Source organism: Oncorhynchus kisutch, linkage group LG29, assembly GCF_002021735.2.
Source record: "Oncorhynchus kisutch isolate 150728-3 linkage group LG29, Okis_V2, whole genome shotgun sequence".
Classification (NCBI taxonomy): domain Eukaryota; kingdom Metazoa; phylum Chordata; class Actinopteri; order Salmoniformes; family Salmonidae; genus Oncorhynchus; species Oncorhynchus kisutch.
The window spans coordinates 19,857,733-19,878,880 of record NC_034202.2 but is presented as its reverse complement, the minus strand read 5'-3'; the positions used below and the strand labels follow the sequence as shown (position 1 = coordinate 19,878,880).

At 45.3% G+C, this 21,148-nt stretch overlaps 1 protein-coding gene across 1 annotated transcript in view; it reads right to left on the bottom strand.

The window, feature by feature from the left end:
* Window positions 1-21,148, bottom strand: part of LOC109873598 (dynamin-1) — a 110,851-nt gene that overhangs the window by 74,161 nt on the left and 15,542 nt on the right. Inside the window, 9 exon segments of the mRNA XM_031808885.1 lie at window positions 4,801-4,939; window positions 6,466-6,533; window positions 7,563-7,698; window positions 7,879-8,021; window positions 8,448-8,608; window positions 10,036-10,134; window positions 10,318-10,521; window positions 11,080-11,229; window positions 18,791-18,864. Coding sequence (XP_031664745.1) covers window positions 4,801-4,939; window positions 6,466-6,533; window positions 7,563-7,698; window positions 7,879-8,021; window positions 8,448-8,608; window positions 10,036-10,134; window positions 10,318-10,521; window positions 11,080-11,229; window positions 18,791-18,864 — 1,174 coding nt within the window.

The following is a 21,148-nucleotide window of genomic DNA, read 5'->3' as shown; positions in this document are numbered from 1 at the left end:
TGTGGTTGAATCTGTGCAATCTGTGCATTGAATTCATTTGTAAGCATTTGTAAAAACATAATTCCACTTTGACATTATGTAGGTCAGTGACACAACATATGAGTTTAATCCATTTTAAACTCAGACTGTAACACAACAGAACGTGGAAAAGGTCAAGGGGTGTGAATACTTTCTGAGGGCAGTGTATCTGGCTTACCATGACAATGCATGTTTGAATCCTTTCACGTGTTGAAAGGACTCCTCTTTTGACCGCAAGTGACCACAATCTGTCTTTTGCATTTGCCAAGCTTACAAAGTCAGTACACAGTAAATAAATGTCACTGTATATTGTCACTGATGGGTGAGTTGACTCTGCTTTGAAAAAAATGGTAGTCGGTCTTCTGAGTCAGACAGAGTATTCATCATTTTTAGGATACCATCATTGCATAAATGGAATGGCATGTTTGAAGAAAAACAAATATTTAAATCTGCTATGTGGCTGGCTCAGAGCCAACACCGAGTCTTGTTCTTTGTCATTTGGAAACAAATATGTAAGACGGCCAGGCACATTTGCAGATAAACTTCAAACACTAATATCACACCACAATATAAAAACCATGGAGAGGAGGAGAAGAGAAAACTGTGGAATAAGGAGTATGAACGAAGAGACTGACTGACAAAGACAAACTATGAAATGATTTCTTAGCTGTGTGGCTTACTGTGCATTCTATAACGGGAACGTATACACTACCAGTCAAATGTTTTAGAAAACCTACTCATTCAAGGGTTTTTCTTTATTTTGACTATTTTCTACATTGTAGAATAATAGTGAAGACATCAAAACTACGAAATAGCACATATGGAATCATGTAGTAACCAAAAAAGTGTTAAACAAATCAAAATATATTTTAGATTTGAGACCCTTTGCCTTGATGACAGCTTTGCACAGTCTTGGCATTCTCTCAACCAGCTTCATGAGGTGGTCACCTGGAATGCATTTCAATTAACAGGTGTGCCTTCTTAAAAATGTATTTGTGGAATTTCTTTCTTTCTTAATGAGCCTCTCTTTTTAGCCAATCAGTTGTGTTGTGACAAGGTAGGGGGTAAAATGTTTAACACTTTTTTGGTTACTACATAATTCCAATTGTGTTATTTCATAGTTTTGATGTCTACAATTAAGAAAATTGTAAAAATAAAGAAAAACCCTTGAATGAGTAGGTGTTCTAAAACCTTTGACCGGTAGTGTATGTCAAACTAAATAAATACAATCAGACACAATGAGACAATCAGGCACAAAAATGGCTACACTCATTTTTGCATCACTCAGCATCTGCCCTTATAAGCAGTAAAAAACTGAAATATTCTCATAACTTCAAAGAACTATCAACTGGTTATCATAAGAATATATCAATGTCACGTCCTGACCTTAGTTCCTTTTTTTATGTCTCTATTTTTGGTTTGGTCAGGGTGTGAGTTGGGGTGGGCATTCTATATTTTTGTTCTATGTTTTGTATTTCTGTGTTTGACCTGGTATGGTTCCCAATCAGAAGCAGCTGTCTATCGTTGTCTCTGATTGAGAACCATACTTAGGTAGCCTGATCCCACCTGTGTTGCAGGTGTCTTGCAGGACTGTTTCGATTTTCGTTGTTTCACGTTTGTTATTTTGTGTTCAGTTGTAATAAATTTAACATGGACACGTACCACGCTGCATTTTGGTCCGATCTCTCATATTCCTCATCAGTCGAGGATGAGAATCGTTACAGAACTACCCAGCAAAAAAGGACCAAGCAGCATGGTAACAAGGAGCAGAGGGTTCTGGACTCCTGGACTTGGGAGGAGATACTAGACGGTAAGGGACCCTGGAGTCAGGCTGGGGAATATCGCCGCCCCAAAGAAGAACTGGAGGCAGCGAAAGCTGAGCGGTGGCGATATGAGGTAAGGCAGCGCAACAGGCAAGAGCGGCAGCCCCCAAAGCTTTCTTTGGGGGGGCACACGGGGAGATTGGCAGAGTCAGGCGATAGACCTGAGCCAACTCCCCGTGCTTACCGGGAGAGGCGTAGTACTGGTCAGGCACTGTGTTATGCGGTGAAGCGCACGGTGTCGCCAGTGCTCGCTCATAGCCCGGAGTGCTATATGCCAGCCCCCCGCAAGTGCCATGCGAGAGTGGGCATCCAGCCAGGGCGTGTTGTGCCAGCTCAGCGTGTTTGGTCTCCGGTACGCCGTTTCGGCCCAGGGTATCCTGCGCCGGCTCTGCGTGCTGTGTCTCTGGGGCGCTGGGATGGTGCAGTTCGCCCTATGCCTGCGCTCCGCCCGTGCCGGGTGAATGTGGGCATTGAGCCTAAGGTAGAGGTGCGAGTGGTATGCACAAGATCTCCAGTGCTCCCCCACAGCCCGGTTCAACCTGTGCCTGCACTCTGGAGGGTCGGGGCTAACGTGGTCATCCAGCCTGGAGGAGTGGTGCCAAGGCTGCGCACCAGAGCTCCAGTGCTCCCCCACAGCCCGGTCCATCCGGTGCCTCCTCCACGCACCAGGCCTCCTGTAGGTCTCCCCAGCCTGGTGGGTCCTGTGGCAGCTCCACGCACCAGGCTGTCTCTCCGTCTCCTCCCTCCAGAGTCTCCCGCCTGTCCGGCGCCACCAGAGTCTCCCGCCTATTCAGGGCCTGCTGTAAGGGTCCCCAGTCCGAGGTCGGTGGCGAGGGTCGCCACTCCAGAGGCGCCAAGACTAAGGTGTAGTGGGGTCTACGTCCCGCACCAAAGCCGCCACCGCGGTGAAATGCCCACCCAGACTCTCCCCTATAGGTTCAGGTTTTGGGGCCGGAGTCCGCACCTTTGGGAGGGGGGGTACTGTCACGTTCTGACCTTAGTTCCTTTTTTTTATGTCTCTATTTTTTGGTTTGGTCAGGGCGTGAGTTGGGGTGGGCATTCTATGTTTTTGTTCTATGTTTTGTATTTCTGTGTCTGGCCTGGTATGGTTCCCAATCAGAGGCAGCTGTCTATCGTTGTCTCTGATTGAGAACCATACTTAGGTAGCCTGTTCCCACCTGTGTTTGTGGGTAGTTGTTTTGTGTTGTGCCACCTTGCAGGACTGTTTTGATTTTCGTTGTTTCACGTTTGTTATTTTGTGTTCAGTTGTAATAAATTTAACATGGACACGTACCACGCTGCATTTTGGTCCGATCTCTCATATCAGACGATGACGAGAATCGTGACAATCAAATGGTTATTTTTGCCTCTTATTCGACCAAACAGAAAGCATATAGCTACAACACTAACCACTATAGATCAATTATTTGAATTGTTAATTTGCTTCCGATTTGTAGTCCAGACATCGGTCTATCCCTACCTCTAAAAATGACGCAAGTCAGACTCCGAACGTGGCTCGGTTCCTTGGTTACCTTGTCACTACACTTTCGTATGGTGGAGGTGAGTTCGCTCACTACCATATCTATACACTTCAGTGAGGGTTCCTTCAGCTTTTGGATCTGCTTTTTCACTATGGCCTCAAAGGCCAGGTCAGGAGTGAACAGGCCCGTCCTGTAGAGAGGAGGTGGTGACGGGGGAGAGAGAGAGAGAGAGAGAGAGAGAGAGAGAGAACCAAAAAAATCCACAGGGATAGAGAGTAGGTCAAAGCAGAGAGAGAGATAGAGAGGCGAAAGCATAACACAAGAGGGCCACACAGAGAAGGAGAGAACGTATAAGGAGGAAAAAAAGAGGGATGACAGATTGAGAGACAGATGAAAAAGAGGGGATAGTGACAGGTCAGGGGGAGGTGGGTAAACAGTAAAGAGGGAATAAAAGGCAAGTGAGACATTTGGTTTCCCTTGAAGCCATTCTAAAGAGGCCAGCGCTGAGGTCTATCCCTCTATCCAGAAAGGGAGAGAGAGAGAGAGAATACAGCCTGCACCACTCCACCGGCCAACAGCTCTGAGTTATGAGCCATGCCAGACCGTAGCTGTGCACCCAACACCCCAGACGAAGCACCTTGCTCTTCCTCTATACCTGACCCTAAATCTTCGTCCTCTTCTCCCTTTCCCCCTATCTCCATCTATCCCCCAGCTGACCACAGAGCAGGGTCACAGCGTTTGTTATTACGCTGTCCCAGAGTCACTGTGGTCAGGCCACATTCCATAACATGGCCTGGTCACAGTGGAATTAAGACCACTGGTATTAAGTGTGAGTGTGGTCCTAAAGGGCCCTCTAAAGCTGACCTTGGCCCTTGGTAATCATCCAGATCTTCACATTGTCATGGCTCCTGTCTGCTGCAGGTGCACAGCCGGTCTCACAAGCAGGAAGTCTGGATGCTGAGGTCACCCAACATGGCTGCCAGGGACAACAGCGGAGTGACACTTTGATGTGACACTCAAGGCATTGAAAATGATTTATCCACTGCTAAAAGGAACTCTGTCACCTGTGACTTAACATAAATTAAACATCTTGAGATGTGTTAATTTGACCGTAAATTAGATTTTGAATGTCAATTTGATCATTTTCATCCTTACTCCTGTGTCAAAAGTTGCTACCCTTGACATGTAGCCACAGAGCAGCAACTCAGCAGCATCCAGACCCCTTCTATACCCAGCACAGTTCTATAACATGGCCATGCGATTGCCACTCTGCCCAGCCACCCCATCCAAAGCAGTAGGCAGGCAGTCCCTCACAATACCCCAACTACCCCAGTACGCCCCCTACTGTCCCAACCCGGGAAAACAGGGTCTGGAAAACGAGGCAGTGCGGTGATACGATAACAGGGATGACATAGCAGAATGTTTTGGTGGGAGGGAGAGATGAAACCATAGTGTTGCTCTCCACCGTGTGCGTTTACCTTCTGAGTACACTGTCTAACGGTATTGACTAGCTCAGAAATGACCATGTCCACACATTTCTGGCAGGGCTCTTTGATCTTGCCGATCTGCCTTTTCACAATGGTCTCAAAGGCCATGTCCGGGGTGAAGAGGCCAGTTCTGCCCGGTAGAGAGAAAACGAGTGACAGGTTCAAAAAAGAGGGAATAAGAGAAAGAAGGAGGAAGAGGAGGAGGAGGAGGAGGAGGAGGAGGAATCATAAATAAGAATCATGCACAGCAAGATAAAGACAGATTATAAATTTATACAAAAAACAGTATTAAAAAATGAAGCTAAATCATCACATCGTGGTTTGGGGGAAATATTGAGCTAGTTCCATAAAAGCACAACTGAACTTAAAGAACAGAGCTTTTATCATTATTACTATACAGCAGGGATCATCAACTAGATTCAGCCGTGGGATGATTTTTACTTGAGCGGATGGTCAGGGGGCCAGAACAGAATGACTAATAATTTGTACACTGCAAATTGACCGCAAGAAGCCCAAACATATTTACATTTTTAAAAACATGACCATTTCAAACCTCGCAAACATTTGTACACGATCACATACAGTATATCTCTCTTTTGGGTGGGAGTACTTTTCAACATATATCCTGAATAAAAATCTAATTTGAATGGGGTCTCCCCAACCCAGCAAAAAATAATGATAACTTTTCAGTCATCTTTGGAGGGGCAAATAAAACCCCCCGTGTCGCCAGGTGGAGACCCTGCTATACAGTATGTGAATAGTGTTGCCCACATATTACAGCATAGGACTCATCCAGATGACGCCATTACTTTTGGAATCCCTATACCACTACACCATAATGTCTCAATTCTCTTGAACAGTTTCCTTTCACCATCCCCCTCCTTCAGAACCACTGACCGGGTAGAGCTCACCCTCACTGTCAGAACAGGTTTGCAGCCAGTTTGCTTTCACAAAGGAAATGTGACAAGGAAATGCAGACAAATAGCAATACTGTTCCAAGATCAAGCAAATTTAGATTTTGTAGCTTTTCTGAGGGAAACTGTATGCACTAAGCAAAAATAATTGTTCATAGTTTAAGTTGGTTTGTGTTCTTGGCAGTAGGTCAACAGGATCATGTATTCTGCTACATAGCTCAAACCACCCCCTGTTCTTGAAGACTTCCTTCTAGCTTCACTGTGGGAGGTGGAGTGGGAGGAAGAAGGGGGACATTCAACAGGTTCATTTCAACAGGTTCACTTCCTGAATAGCGATGACGTCACTGTCGGATTCTGATTTATATCGCTCTGGGACCTACGTAAAAGACAGGGCGTTGTCATGGGACGGGTAAAAAGTGAGCTAGGTCACACATGACTGGCATATCAGGCTAGGGCTTCAACAGACAGACCGTCATACATACAAGATACAGACAGATGGACACGGGGCAGGGCAAGGAGCGAGAGAAAGATACCATCCAACCAGCGGTCACAGATCTAATCACAAATCCCTCCACTTCTGTTTCTGATAACATCAGTGTGCGACAGCATGCTGGGTGCATGTCTGCGGTCAATGTGTCTCGAGGTCTTTGTGATCAGATGGGTGACGGCGATTAGAGTTGGCCTGGCCCCCAGGCGGGCGAGGACAGGGGAGGGAGAGGGGGATGGGGAGGAAGGACGTTGCCTAATGCCGTGGATGTTCTTAATGGCGTAGCTGATCTCCTTGCGAAGCTCCTTTTCGTTAAACTCCATCTGTACGGACACAGAAAGAACACACACACACGTTAAATAGTGAGCACACGCCTCCGACTCACAGCAGATACCACATAGATAGAGATGGAAGGTCCCTTGTATCCATTGGCTCTGAACAGCGAACAGAATATTCTTCACAGGAGCAAATTTACAACAACAACAAACCTTCAGACTAAGTACTAACACTGCTTAGTTATTCCATTCAGTCTGACACCTCTGTTAATCATTTGATATGACACAGCTATACCATGAGTTTATGATGACAGACAGTCTGACTGTGTGATGTTTAACGACTGAGGCTGTAGTCTGGCCACAGCAGGCCCAGAGCCTGTGGCCAAGGCCAAACGGAATGTTTTACTGTGGAGGGAGGGAGGGAGGGAGGGAGGGAGGGAGGGAGGGAGGGAAGAATGTTTTCCTCATAAAGTCTCTGGGTTGTGCCTCCCGAGTGGTGCAGTGGTCTAAGGCACTGCATCGCAGTGCTTGAGGTGTAACTACAGACCCAGATTCAATCCCAGGCTGTGTCACAGCCGGCTGTGACCGGGAGACCAATGAGGTGGCGCACAATTGGCCTAGCGTTGTCCGGGTTACGGGAGGGTTTGGCCGGCTGAGATTTCCTTGTCCCATCGCGCTCTAGCGACTCCTTTTGGCGGGCCGGGCGCCTCCAATCTGACTTCGGTCGCCAGCAGAACGTTGTTTCCACCGACACATTGGTGGGTTAAGCGTGCATTGTGACAAGAAGCAGTGCGGCTTGGCAGGGTCGTGTTTCGGGGGACGCACGGCTCTCGACCGTCGTCTCTACCGAATCCGTAGGGGAGTTGCAGCGATGAGACAAGACTACCAATTGGATATCACGAAATTGGGGAGAAAAAGGGTGAAAGTAAAAAAAAAAATGTTTTAAACAAATAATAATTATTGTAATTATAATAATGTCTCTGGTTTGGGGTCGATCCACAGCCCTGTCTGTCTCAAGAGTTAGGAGAGCGGGGGCCCTGGTAAGAGACACACACACATACAGTACAGTACACACACCTTGACCAGCTCGAAGGGGAATCGCTCGTGGAAGATGCGGTTGATCTTGGCTCCGCCTGACAGCTCTGCTGTGTCGATCTGGTCCCCAGAGCCCTCGATACGCTTCTCAAAGTCCACTGAGAACTGCTGCACCATCCTGGAGAGTAAAGGATACAGGGATAAGGGAGTTAGACGTGTGTGTGTGTGTGTGTGTGTGTGTGTGTGTGTGTGTGTGTGTGTGTGTGTGTGTGTGTGTGTGTGTGTGTGTGTGTGTGTGTGTGTGTGTGTGTGTGTGTGTGTGTGCATGCCATCGTGCGTACTTGTGTGTCCTACTCACTGCAACAGGGCCTTGGTCTTGCGGGAGGGGTCGTCAGGTCTGAAGTTCTTGTACTCCTCCACCTCCTTCTCTATAGACAGCAGCTGGCTCTGCAGCTTGGCCCGCAGCCCCGGCAGAGTGTCCCGGATGTGATTGGTCAGTTGCTGCGGAGGGCAAGGTCCTCAGTGTGGGTTATGACATGCGAAGGAAGAGATTACAGTGATCTAGCATACCAGCCTACTACCATTCTACTCCCTTATCTCTAGTGGATATTGTAAACTTGTCGAAAGCATCAAAATGCGTCATGTGGCTCATCTGGTAGAAGACTTATCTGAAGGCTATAAAAATGAACTGAAAAGATACATATTGTGAACGCTAAAATAATATTCCTACTATGCACTTTGGTAATGATTGAGGGATTTGAACCACAGATCAGGAAAGTATTAGTGTTCCCCTCCACACACACACACACACAAAGGAGGACTGACCTGGTTGAGTGTTTTCTGTAGGTAGGGGACTGACCTGGTTGAGTGTTTTCTGTAGGTAGGGGACTGACCTGGTTGAGTGTTTTCTGTAGGTAGGGGACTGACCTGGTTGAGTGTTTTCTGTAGGTAGGGGGTGCCCATGCGTTCAGCCAGGTGTCTGTATCCAGGATGGGTCAGGAAGAACTTCCTCTCTGCAGCCATGGCCGCTGTGATGTCCTTCTTCCCATCTATGTCCTTCTGACTTCTGTTCACCACACCAATGTAACCTGGGACAGAGAGCGAGGTCAGCTGATACTGGACATATCAGGATGCAAAGATAGGCACAATGTTGTTTTGTGGAGAGAAAAAAAGAAAGAAAAGTTTGTTAGGGTAATTATTATTCTTGTTTGTGTGGGTGAGATTTATTTTCTTGTTTGTTTGCCTGTCTGGGTTTACCACAATGGGTAGTGGGCCGAAGGAGGAGGGGAGTTCTGGGGGAGGTGTGGAGGGTAATCTGGGGTTCCATGAAGTTACCCACATCCCTATTGTGGGATGGTTATTTGTAACAGCTGTCGATTGTACTACATGCCTACATATCCTGCTATGACTGAAAACAAATAAAGAATGTCAGCCACATGGGCAAGAGGGATCACATATCCCCATCTAGTTAAGTTTTCTCATGCATTTCTCTGTTAAGCAGTATGTCTTGCTCTATAACCTTTTGGACTGAACGCCAATAGCCTTGTAAATATGCTAGTGGTTTAACATGAGGCCTTCCGACACGGGAGAGTGACAGAAGCAGAGAAGGTAGAGACAAAGGACATGGAAAACGTTCAGGAGCACATGCCTGGGTTCTAACCATGCGCCAGTGGAAAACGTTCAGGAGCACATGCCTGGGTTCTAACCATGCGCCAGTGGAAAACGACACATAAGCGGATTGCATTAGGGTTTCCCACAAATATATTTTATTGCAAAGAAAAGAACAGATGTTTTTTCCAGATGTGTCACTGAAATCAAGACATTGTTTTTGTCCACCTTTCTTTTCTTCACTCTCTCTTTTCTTCACTCTCTCTGCAATCTTCTTTTTCTCTCTCTTCCTTCAACCCTCTCTCTCTCTCTCTCTCTCTCTCTCTCTCTCTCTCTCTCTCTCTCTTCCTCCAACCCTCTCTCTCTCTCTCTCTCTCTCTCTCTCTCACTTCCTCCAGCCCTCTCTCTCGCTCTCTTCCTCTAACCCTCTCTCTCTCTCTCTCTTCCTCTAACCCTCTCTCTGTCTCTCTTCCTCTAACCCTCTCTCTGTCTCTCTTCCTCTAACCCTCTCTCTGTCTCTCTTCCTCTAACCCTCTCTCTGTCTCTCTCTTCCTCCAACCTTCTCTCTCTCTTCCTCCAGCCCTCTCTCTCTCTCTCTCTCTCTCTCTCTCTCTCTCTCTCACTTCCTCCAACCCCCCCCCCCTCTCTCTCTCTCTCTCTCTCTCTCTCTCTCTCTCTCTCTCTCTCTCTCTCTCTCTCTCTCTCTCTCTCTCTCTCTCTCTCTCTTCCTCCAACTGCTGCAGTGAGCAACACAACTAGATAACCACTAGAGGGAAGCACTGAGACAGTGTGTGTGTGTGTGTGTGTGTGTGTGTGTGTGTGTGTGTGTGTGTGTGTGTGTGTGTGTGTGTGTGTGTGTGTGTGTGTGTGTGTGTGTGTGTGTGTGTGTGTGTGTGTGTAGTCTCACCTCTTCGCAGTGGGAGCAGCTTATTTTCCAGAATTTCTCTGGCGTCAGTCCCCTCATCCATCAGATCCAGCTTGGTGATCACACCAATGGTTCGCTGACCTGGTCACACACACACACACACACACAAAACATTAGCAAAGTCCAGATCTGCACTGTAGGTAGGTTCAATTGCATCCTTGTCTAACTGTTCTGTCACAACTTGATGTTGAATGATACTGAGAGCACAGATGAAAGCAGAAGGCCTACAGTTCCTGCCTTTAACCTCTTGTTAACCTCACCCACCCTGTGGGTCCACTTCTTTGGCAATCTTTAGGGCATCTGAGTTGGCCAGATCAGAGTTGGCCGGGGAAACAGCCAGTAGCAGACAGTTGTCCTTGGTCACAAACTGATATAACATGTCTCTGATCTGCTGCTCAATGTCCGCAGGCTGGTCCCCTACTGGGACCTTGGTCATCCCCGGCAAGTCCACCAGAGTCAGGTTCAGGACTAGGGGAGAGAGGGGAAAGAGAAGGGGAGAGAGGGGTAAAGGGAGAGAGGGGGGAGAGGGGAGGACAGAGAGGAGAGAGATGTGAAAGGCCGAGGGGATAGAAGGGGAGGGTAGAGGGGAAAGGGGAAGAGAGTGTGGAGAGGGGAGAGGGGGGAGAAAGGAGAGGGTAGAGAGGTGGAGACAGAGAGAGATTTGTAAGTATGATATCAGATCTGATGAATGATACTAACCTTGAAAATAAAATACTATATAATATAATGAATAGTACCTGATTGAGACTCACTATACAACCACCAACTTTGGGCCCTGCTATACAATCAAACTGGTTGCCAGTTTTGACCAATAGGGAATAGGGAAACTTGATTCACCAAATTCTGTGTATAGAATTAAGATACTTGTATTCCATTTTATAAAGTTAAACTCTTTTCTACAATCAAAGTATTATGAGTGTCGCCATGGTAGTTCTGCCAAGTTGCCCATGTGCCAAGATGCCCATGTGCCAAGTTGCCCATGTGCCAAGTTGACCATGTGCCAAGATGCAGGATCTGTGTCCTCACCATGCGGGGAGTAGACCCTGAGATTTATTGGAACAGGTGAGATTCCCTTATTCTGCCCAGTGATGCGGTCCGTCTCCGCCTCGATCTCCCCACGAACCTCATCGAAGTCTGTGAACTTCTTCCCCTTACAGTGAAGGAACTCTGCATATTCTGCAGAAGGAGAGGGGGACAGAGAAGAGGAGAGGAGAGGAAAGGAGGAGTGAGGATAACAAAATCATTCAAGAACCATGACAAAAACAGGACACCATTTTGAATGGAAATGAATTGAAATGAGGACAGTTTGAATGGAAATGAGGACAGTTGTTCTGTCATATATTTGCTTTTCATCACTCACAGTTTGAAAGATAATGTAGCAACACTAGATGGCACTATGAGACGGACACAGACCTTGTAATGATCCTAAAAGAATTAGAAGCCCATTTTGTCCACTTGGTAATACAGGATATGAATAAGGCCTAAAATGTAAACACCGCTACTAACAGGATCTCAGGTGACCATGGTTGGTCTTGACAGAGATTGGTGTTTTGTTTATTTATTTTGCAATGGGATTATTTAGAATCTACCTCTCCAATGACTCTGGGTAGGCTATACATTACTTGAGCATTAAGGACTGAACCAGGTTTTCCTCTAGGACAGTTTGGTCTTCATGAACCTTAAAATATATATTGAAATGTTGTAATATACAGTAAACGCAATACATCTACAAACTGGGTTTCAAAAAACAAATAAAGCAACACCTCACAGCACAACGCCTCTCGCCCATGTGACCAAATGTTTGTGTGTATGTACGGACATGTATGTGTAATTGATAGATGCACACACACACACACACACACACACACACACACACTACACATGTGTATGTACGGACATGTACAGTGCATTCGGAAAGAATTCAGACCACTTGACTTTTTCCACATTTTGTTACGTTACAGCCTTATTAAAAATGTATTAAATATTGTTTCCCCCTCATCAATCTACACACAATATCCCATAATGACAAACCGAAAACAGTTTTTTTTTATGTTTGCAAATACTTATTCTTGTACTTATACAGGTGCTTCTACACCTGCATTGCTTGCTGTTTGGGGTTTTAGGCTGGGTTTCTGTACAGCACTTTGAGATATCAGCTGATGTACGAAGGGCTTTATAAATACATTTGATTGAATTTGATTGATTGACTTATTTACATAAGTATTCAGACCCTTTGCTTTGAGACTCGACATTGAGATCAGGTGCATCCTGTTTCCATTGATCATCCTTGAGATGTTTCTACAACTTGATTGGAGTCCACCTGTGGTACATTCAATTGATTGGACATGGTTTGGAAAGGCACACACCTGTCTATATAAGGTCCCACAGTTGACAGTGTCTGCAAGCATGTCTGAGCAAAAATCAAGCCATGGTCGAAGGAATTGTCTGTAGAGATCTGAGACAGGATTGTGTCGAGGCACAAATCTGGGGAAGGATACCAAAAAATGTCTGCAGCATTGAAGGTCCCCAAGAACACAGTGGCCTCCATCATTCTTAGAAGATTGGAACCACCAAGACTCTTCCTAGAAGGGCCTTGGTCAGGGAGGTAACCAAGAACCCGATGGTCAATCTGACAGAGCTGTAGAGTTCCTCTGAGGAGATGGGAGATACTTCCAGATGGACAACAATCTCTGCAGCACTCCACCAATCAGGCCTTTATGATAGAGTGGCAAGACGGAAGCCACTCCTCAGCAAAAGGCACATGACAGCTCGCTTGGAGTTTGCCAAAAGGCACCTAAAGACTCTCAGACCATGAGAAACAAGATTCTCTGGTCTGCTGAAACCAAGACGAAATCTTTGATGAAAATCTGCTCCAGAGCGCTCAGGACCTCAGACTGGGACGAAGGTTCACCTTCCAACAGGACAACAACCCGAAGCACATAGCCAAGACAACGCAGGAGTGGCTTTGTGACATGTCTCTGAATGTCCTTGAGTGGCCCAGCCAGAGCCGGATTTAAACCCGATCTAACATCTCTGGAGAGACCTGAAAATAGCTTTGCAGCAACGCTCCCCATCCAATCTGACAGAGCTTGAGAGGATCTGCAGAGAAGAATGGGAGTAACTCCCCAAAAATCCAGGTGTGCCGAGCTTGTAGCGTCCTACCCAAGAATAGTTAAGGCTGTAATCGCTGCCAAAGGTGCTTCAACAAAGTACTGAGTAAAGGATCTGAATACTTATGTAAACGTGATATTTCCATTTTTTATTTTGACAAAATTTGCTAAGATTTTGATAAACCTGTTTTTGCTTTATTGTGTGTAGACTGATGAGAAAAAATGACAATTTAATCCATTTTAGAATAAGGCTGTAACGTAACAAAATGTGGAAAAAGTCAATACGTCTGAATACTTTCTGAATGCACTGTATGTATAATTCATAGATGCACACTCTACACACACCCACACATCATTATTATTTATTTATTTTGCTTTTTTTATTGTGTACATTTTTGTCTTCCATTAAAATTTTATGTTTTAAATTTTTTTAAATTGTAAAGTATTTTTGCTTGTAAAGTTGATTTCTTTATGTGTCAGACCCCAGCAAGACTCGCTGTCACCATTGCTGGCCTTCTAGGCAGAGTTGCAAAGAAAAAGACATATCTCAGATTGGCCAACAAAAATAAAATATTAATATGGGCAAAAGAACACAGACACTGGACAGAGGAACTCTACCTAGAAGGCCAGCATCCCGGAGTCGCCTCTTCACTGTTGACGTTGAGACTGGTGTTTTGCGGTTACTATTTAATGAAGCTGCTAGTTTCTCAAACTAGACACTGTAATGTACTTGTCCTCTTGCTCAGTTGTGCACCGGGGCCTCCAACTCCTCTTTCTATTCTGGTTAGAGCCAGTTTGCACTGTTCTGTGAAGGGAGTAGTACACAGCGTTGTACGGGATCTTCAGTTTCTTGGCAATTTCTCACATGGAATAGCCATTATTTATCAGAACAAGAATAGACATGAGTTCCAGAAGAAAGTCTTTGTTTCTGGCCATTTTGAGCCTGTAATCGAACCCGCAAATGCTGATGCTCCAGATCTTCAACTAGTCTAAAGAAGGCCAGTTTTATTGCTTCTTTAATCAGGACAAGATATTTCAGCTGTGCTAACATAATTGCAAAGGGATTTTCTAATGATCAATTAGCCTTTTAAAATGATAAACTTGGATTAGCTAACACAACGTGCCATTGGAACACAGGAGTGATGGTTGCTGATAATGGGCCTCTGTATGCCTATGTAGATATTCCATAAAAAATCTGCCGTTTCCAGCTACAATAGTCATTTACAACAGTAATGTCTACACTGTATTTCTGATCAATTTGATTTTATTTGAATTGCTTTTCTTTCAAAAACAAGGACATTTCTAAGTGAACCCAAACTTTTGAACGATAGTGTATATATATATATATATATATATCATATGTTGCATTGTGATGAAGCCTGTTATTGAAAGCCTACTCTGCCTCATGAAGTTACCATAACAACACTACCAAGCCACTGTCATCAAATCAAATCAAAGTTTATTTGTCACGTGCCCCGAATACAACAGGTGTAGTAGACCTTACATTGAAATGCTTACTTACAGGCTCTAACCAATAGTGCAAAAAAGGTATTTGGTAAACAATTGGTAAGTAAAGAAATAAAACAACAGTAAAAAGACAGGCTATATACAGTAGTGAGGCTATAAAAGTAGCGAGGCTACATACAGACACCGGTTAGTCAGGCTGACTGAGGTAGTATGTACATGTAGATATGGTTAAAGTGACAATGCATATATGATGAACAGAGAGTAGCAGTAGCGTGAAAGAGGGGTTGGCGGGTGGTGGGACACAATGCAGATAGGCCGGTTAGCCAATGTGCAGGAGCACTGGTTGGTCGGGCCAATTGAGGTAGTATGTACATGAATGTATAGTTAAAGTAACTATGCATATATGATAAACAGAAAGTAGCAGCAGCGTAAAAGATGGTGTGGGGGAGGCACACAATGCAAATAGCCATTTGATTACCTGTTCAGGAGTCTTATGGCTAACAGGACTATTTGCACACACACACACACACACACACACCCTCTTTTACGCTTTTTGTGCTAGACTTGGCACTCCGGTACCGCTTGCCATGCGGTAGTAGAGTGAACAGTCTATGACTGGGGTGGCTGGGGTCTTTGACAATTTTTAGGGCCTTCCTCTGATACCGCCTGGTGTAGAGGTCCTGGAGCCTCACATCAGGAGCACTGGTGTGGTGCTGCCACAGCACTCCTTCACATTTTTACATTTGAGAATAGACGGGCTGGTAAAACTATTCCTTGAAAATGAATTTGGATAAATTCCAAATAAATGATTTTTAATTACCACAAAAATTCCATGAAAAACAATAGAATGACAAACCAAGTAAATATGTATGGTGGCCTAGAGGTATACAGTGCCTTGCGAAAGTATTCGGCCCCCTTGAACTTTGCGACCTTTTGCCACATTTCAGGCTTCAAACATAAAGATATAAAACTGTATTTTTTTGTGAAGAATCAACAACAAGTGGGACACAATCATGAAGTGGAACGACATTTATTGGATATTTCAAACTTTTTTAACAACTTTGTTCACAAATGCTCTCCATCCAACCTCACTGAGCTCGAGCTGTTTTGCAAGGAGGAATGGGAAAAAATGTCAGTCTCTCGATGTGCAAAACTGATAGAGACATACCCCAAGCGACTTACAGCTGTCATCGCAGCAAAAGGTGGCGCTACAAAGTATTAACTTAAGGGGGCTGAATAATTTTGCACGCCCAATTTTTCCGTTTTTGATTTGTTAAAAAAGTTTGAAATATCCAATAAATGTCGTTCCACTTCATGATTGTGTCCCACTTGTTGTTGATTCTTCACAAAAAAAATACAGTTTTATATCTTTATGTTTGAAGCCTGAAATGTGACAAAAGGTCGCAAAGTTCAAGACTAAACGAAACGTGATGACAGTGTAGTGCTGACATGCAACTACACATAAACAATATCCCACAAAACTCAGGTGGAAAAAGGCTACCTAAATATGATCCCCAATTAGAGACAACGATTACCAGCTGCCTCTAATTGGGAATCATACCAATCACCAACATAGAAAACAAAACTAGAACCCCACATAGAAAATATAAACTAGACTAACCCCCCAGTCACACCCTGACCTACTCCACCATAGAAAATAAAGACTCTCTATGGTCAGGATGTGACTATTTTTTTTTTTATAAAAAAATACGACATAATGACAAAGTGAAAATATGTTTTTTGAAATGTTTGCAAATTTATAGAAAATATCTTATTTACATAAGTATTCACACCCCTGAGTCAATACATTTTGGTGGCCTGCCATGGGAGAAGATACCCGGAGGTTTGTTGCCGCATGTCCTGTTTGTGCTCAGAACAAAAGTACCAATCGGCCCAGCTCTGGGCTTCTTCACCCCCTACCTATTCCTCGGCGACCTTGGTCGCATCTGGCCCTGGATTTTGTCACGGGATTGCCCCCTTCTGTTGGGAACACGGTCATTCTGACCATTGTGGACAGATTCAGCAAGTTTGCTCATTTTGTCCCTCTCTCCAAGCTTCCATCTGCCACGGAGACGTCCGAGATCCTGGTTAGGGAGGTTTTCAGGGTCCACGGATTGCCCAGTGACATTGTTTCTGACCGTGGTCCTCAGTTTACCTCTGCTGTCTGGAGATCCTTCTGTTTGGCCATTGGAGCTACAGTCAGTCTCACTTCTGGATTTCACCCACAATCTAATGGTCAGGCGGACAGAGCCAACCAGAAGATGGAGTCCACGCTGCGTTGTCTTGTCTCCTCTGATCCCACCTCTTGGTCATCTCAATTACCCTGGGTCGAGTATGCCCATAATACCCTTCCTTCATCTGCCACTGGGATGTCCCGCTTCCAATGCCTGTATGGATACCAACCTCCCTTGTTTCCTTTTCAGGAGAGGGATCTTTCGGTTCCTTCTGTCCAGGCCCACATTCGTCGTTGCCACCGGACCTGGCACCGGGCCAGGAAGGTCCTCCTTAGAGTTTCTGACCGGTATCAGATCCAGGCGAATCGTCGCCGTATTCCTGCTCCCGCTTATACCATCGGAGATAAGGTTTGGTTGGCTACACGGGATCTTCCTCTACGGACTGAGTCGAGGAAACTGTCACCAAAGTTCATTGGTCCGTTTGTGGTGGAGAGAATCATTAACCCTGTTGTCGTCCGACTCAAATTGCCGGCAACGCTTCGAGTACACCCCACCTTTCATGTCTCCTGCCTCAAGCCAGTTCTCCTCAGTCCTCTGTTGCCCCCTCCTCCTCGTCCTCCTCCTCCTCGGATGATCGGAGGTGGTCCTGCCTACACGGTGCGCCGCATAATGGATTCCAGACGGCGGGGTCGAGGTTTCCAATATCTCGTGGATTGGGAAGGATATGGTCCAGAGGAGAGGAGTTGGATTCCTCGGCGTCAGATCCTTGATGACGACCTGCTTCGTGACTTCTACCGCCTCCACCCTGGCGCTCCAGGTAGTCCGCCCAGTGGCGTTCGTCGGAGGGGGGGTACTGTCACGAATCCCGCTTCCTGAGTCTGTGTTTGCCTGTGTTTCTGTCCTGGAGTGTGTTTCCGGTGTCCTGGAACGCACCCTGTCTGGTTGCTGGACGAATTAGCTTGTTGGGAGATCGATGTTCACCCGCACCTGTATCCCATCAGTAATCTGCACACCTGGTCCTGATCATCACCTCTCCCCTTCAAAAGCTCTGACCTGACATCCATTCCCTGCCGGATCGTTAGCCATGAACAGTATGTTGTGCCCACGAACCAGCCTCCAGTTTATAGAGTTTGTTTTGTTTTGTTTTATTGTTTTGTACGTCTTGCTTGCCTTTAACTTACCACCATTTGTTTTGTCTACAGCCATTCACCCGGAACCCATACCCCATCCCTGTCAGTGTGTTGTTATCCATTGGATCTGCATATCCACTCCCATCAACCCACCTCCGCTGCTCGCTCCTCCACCCGGAACTATCCACCTCCACGTTCTCATTGATTAATAAATACTCACCATCTTTATACTCACCTTGTCCTGGTCTGCTTCTGGGTCCAATTCTGGTAATCCTTGACAGTGAGGCTATAACATTTGCATTTTCCATAACATAGTAGGCCTGCGACACTACTGATACACCAACAACACCTCATTTGGAATGAGATTTTAGGATGGTTCGCTGAAGCTGAATAGTAAAATAAATGTGCCAAATACCAACAGAGCCACTATGCAGGATATACGCTTTGAATGAAACAAAACACAAGAAAGGCTAATAATGATTTAACACCATCTGCTCTAATTCACTCACAGAACAGCCATTCAGGAATATATAAATGCTTATTACCATGAAACTGATTGAGATCAATCAAATGATTTGCATGGAGATGCAGTTTGGATATTTCACCGGTAAAACGTGAATAATTATCATTCACAATTGAGAGTGATGATGGCAGATGATGCAATTGGAGGATGCATTTTATGCATATTCAATATTGATAGGCTATTAATTTGGCTATATCTTACGGTACAGAATTTGACTGAGAAAATGATGACGTCCTATCCAAAAACAATCGCTATCCCTAACCTAAAGAAATCGCACTACACCACTGCTCTGGTGAGGAGGCAGGTGGAAGGGAGGGATGGGGAAGAGTTTACCTGTGGGACAGTTGATCAGCTGGAGGACCAACGGACGGCGGGTGACGATGCCAGAGCCACGGGGAAGGAAATCTCTGTAACACACGGGAGAGAGAAAAGAACCATGGTTATGGAAACACCTGGGCCCATATTCATTAAGCATCTCAGAGTAGGAGTGCTTAATACATTTTTACCTGATAGAAAGTGGAACTGCGAGACATATTGAAGTTTCTGTAAATGGCTGTTTTTCAGGAAACACTTTCTATTCCACCTGGCAGTCTTTGTCTGGGATGCGATACAATTAGCTCTTTCTGAGAGTAGCCCACTTAAGAGCCTGTGGTCTGAGCATGCAGGGACTGATAAGCACTGGGACAGGAGAGAGAGGGGGGGGGGGGGAGAGAGAGAGATATGGAGAGAGAGAGAGAGAGAGAGAGAGAGAGAGAGATGGAGTAAGAGAGTGAGATGGAGGAAGAGAGAAAAAGAAGATTGCAGAGGGAGAAAATTATTGAGAGGGTGAGGAAGGGAGAGAGCAGAGTACATAATAGCAAAAACAGTGAGAGAGAGAGGGTGCAGAGAGGATGAGAGAGAGCAAGAGAAAGGGAGAGAGAGAAAGAAGACACAGGGAGAGAGAGAGAACTGTACTGTAGCTCTAGCACAGCTGATGAGCACTCTCTTTCCTCAGCTCCATTGTCAGGTGGCAATGAATGGAATCAGTGCCTTGCCAGGCAGGCCTGGGTCTTTAATGGATAAATCACTGGATAATCAGCACCATAATTGCAGGCTTTGTTCAAAAAATGGGCAGCTAAAGTTAGTAGCCTGAGAGCCTACCCTTATCATGTGACAGTGGTGCTTCTGCAAGCTGAAAACAGGACTCTACATTCTGGTGGGGTGTTTGCTGAAGAGCAACACTAATCTCATATACAAAATCTTATTGGGACAAATATCCCACATAAAACGATTAATTCTCCATTAATTCTCCATTAATTCTCCATTAATTCTCCATTAATTCTCCATTAATTCTCCATGGCATGGAGTGGTAAGAGAAATGAAACATTTCCTCGTTTTTTCTTCTGCAGTCTATTTCTGTGCTCCAGAACACACTCAATGTAAGCTCTTTAAAAAAAGACTGAAAGGCTCTCAGAAGACATTCTCCACACACTAGCATTGTAGACTCTATAGACTCCCTCTGAAGCTTTTATCAATGTTTTCAACTGGTTCGTTTTTTCTTTTAATTTGCTGCTCTGGGTCAGAAAATGAGAGAGAGAGCAAGAGAGTGTCTCTTCAACTACCTCAGAAAAAGAGAGAGAGAGAGAGGGAGAGCGAGAGAGCAAGAGAGAGATATGAGTGTCTTCACCTGCCTCCAGCCATCTGTAACATGCAGATGGTATGGTACACAACATGGTCCTAAAGTGGCTGTGTGTGTGTGTGTGTGTGTGTGTGTGTGTGTGTGTGTGTGTGTGTGTGTGTGTGTGTGTGTGTGTGTGTGTGTGTGTGTGTGTGTGTGTGTGTGTGTGTGTGTGTGTGTGTGTGTGTGTGTGTGTGTGTGTGTGTCAGAACACACTGTGTGTGGTTTCTTCTGTAGTATTCTGCCGACACTGCCGTAACGGCAGTAGCAGCCATGGTGATATTGTTTGTATATATGCAGTTACATAGCCTGCCGACCTGACACTAGTCGTGGCTAATTCACTTCCACCTGCGGTTCAACAACAGGGGTCTAGAAGGGACATGCACCCAGATAGAATCTCATAGGGTCCTGTAAACCAAGAGCGTGTAGACTACTACTGTGCTTTTCGCTGCACCAGCAATACCATCTGCTAAATATGTGTATGTGACCAATAACATTTGATTTGATTTGAATAGTAGTAGTGCCTGATCTCTTCATTGCATCACCACCATAGATTTTCACTTTACGGTGCTTGCGGGTCAATAGCAACCATGGCTGAATATTGACCGACGATGATATTAGTTAAGTATGCTCAGTGGGTTACTAAATGGACAGCTTATGGAGCTGCAGTTTATGAGAATATTTTCAGTTATGAATTATGATTGGCCAACTAAGAATAGTAGCCCGGCTAGCCATATATTGTGACTTAAATTGTGGATATTACTATAACCAGAGGCACAGTGCTACCAGTTAGTGAAGACCCATTTGACCGGGGAGGAAGAGATTATGCTAATTGAACTGCAGTCTCGCAACAAATGATTCTGTAAGTGTTTAGGAACAAATATGTTCCATCCGTTCTCCAAGGCAAACACGGACAAACTTGTGCGCACACAGAAACACACGCATGTACACACACACACACACACACAAGCAGGCACACTTATAAACACACACGTGTACACATAAACACACACATGCCTAACACACACACATCT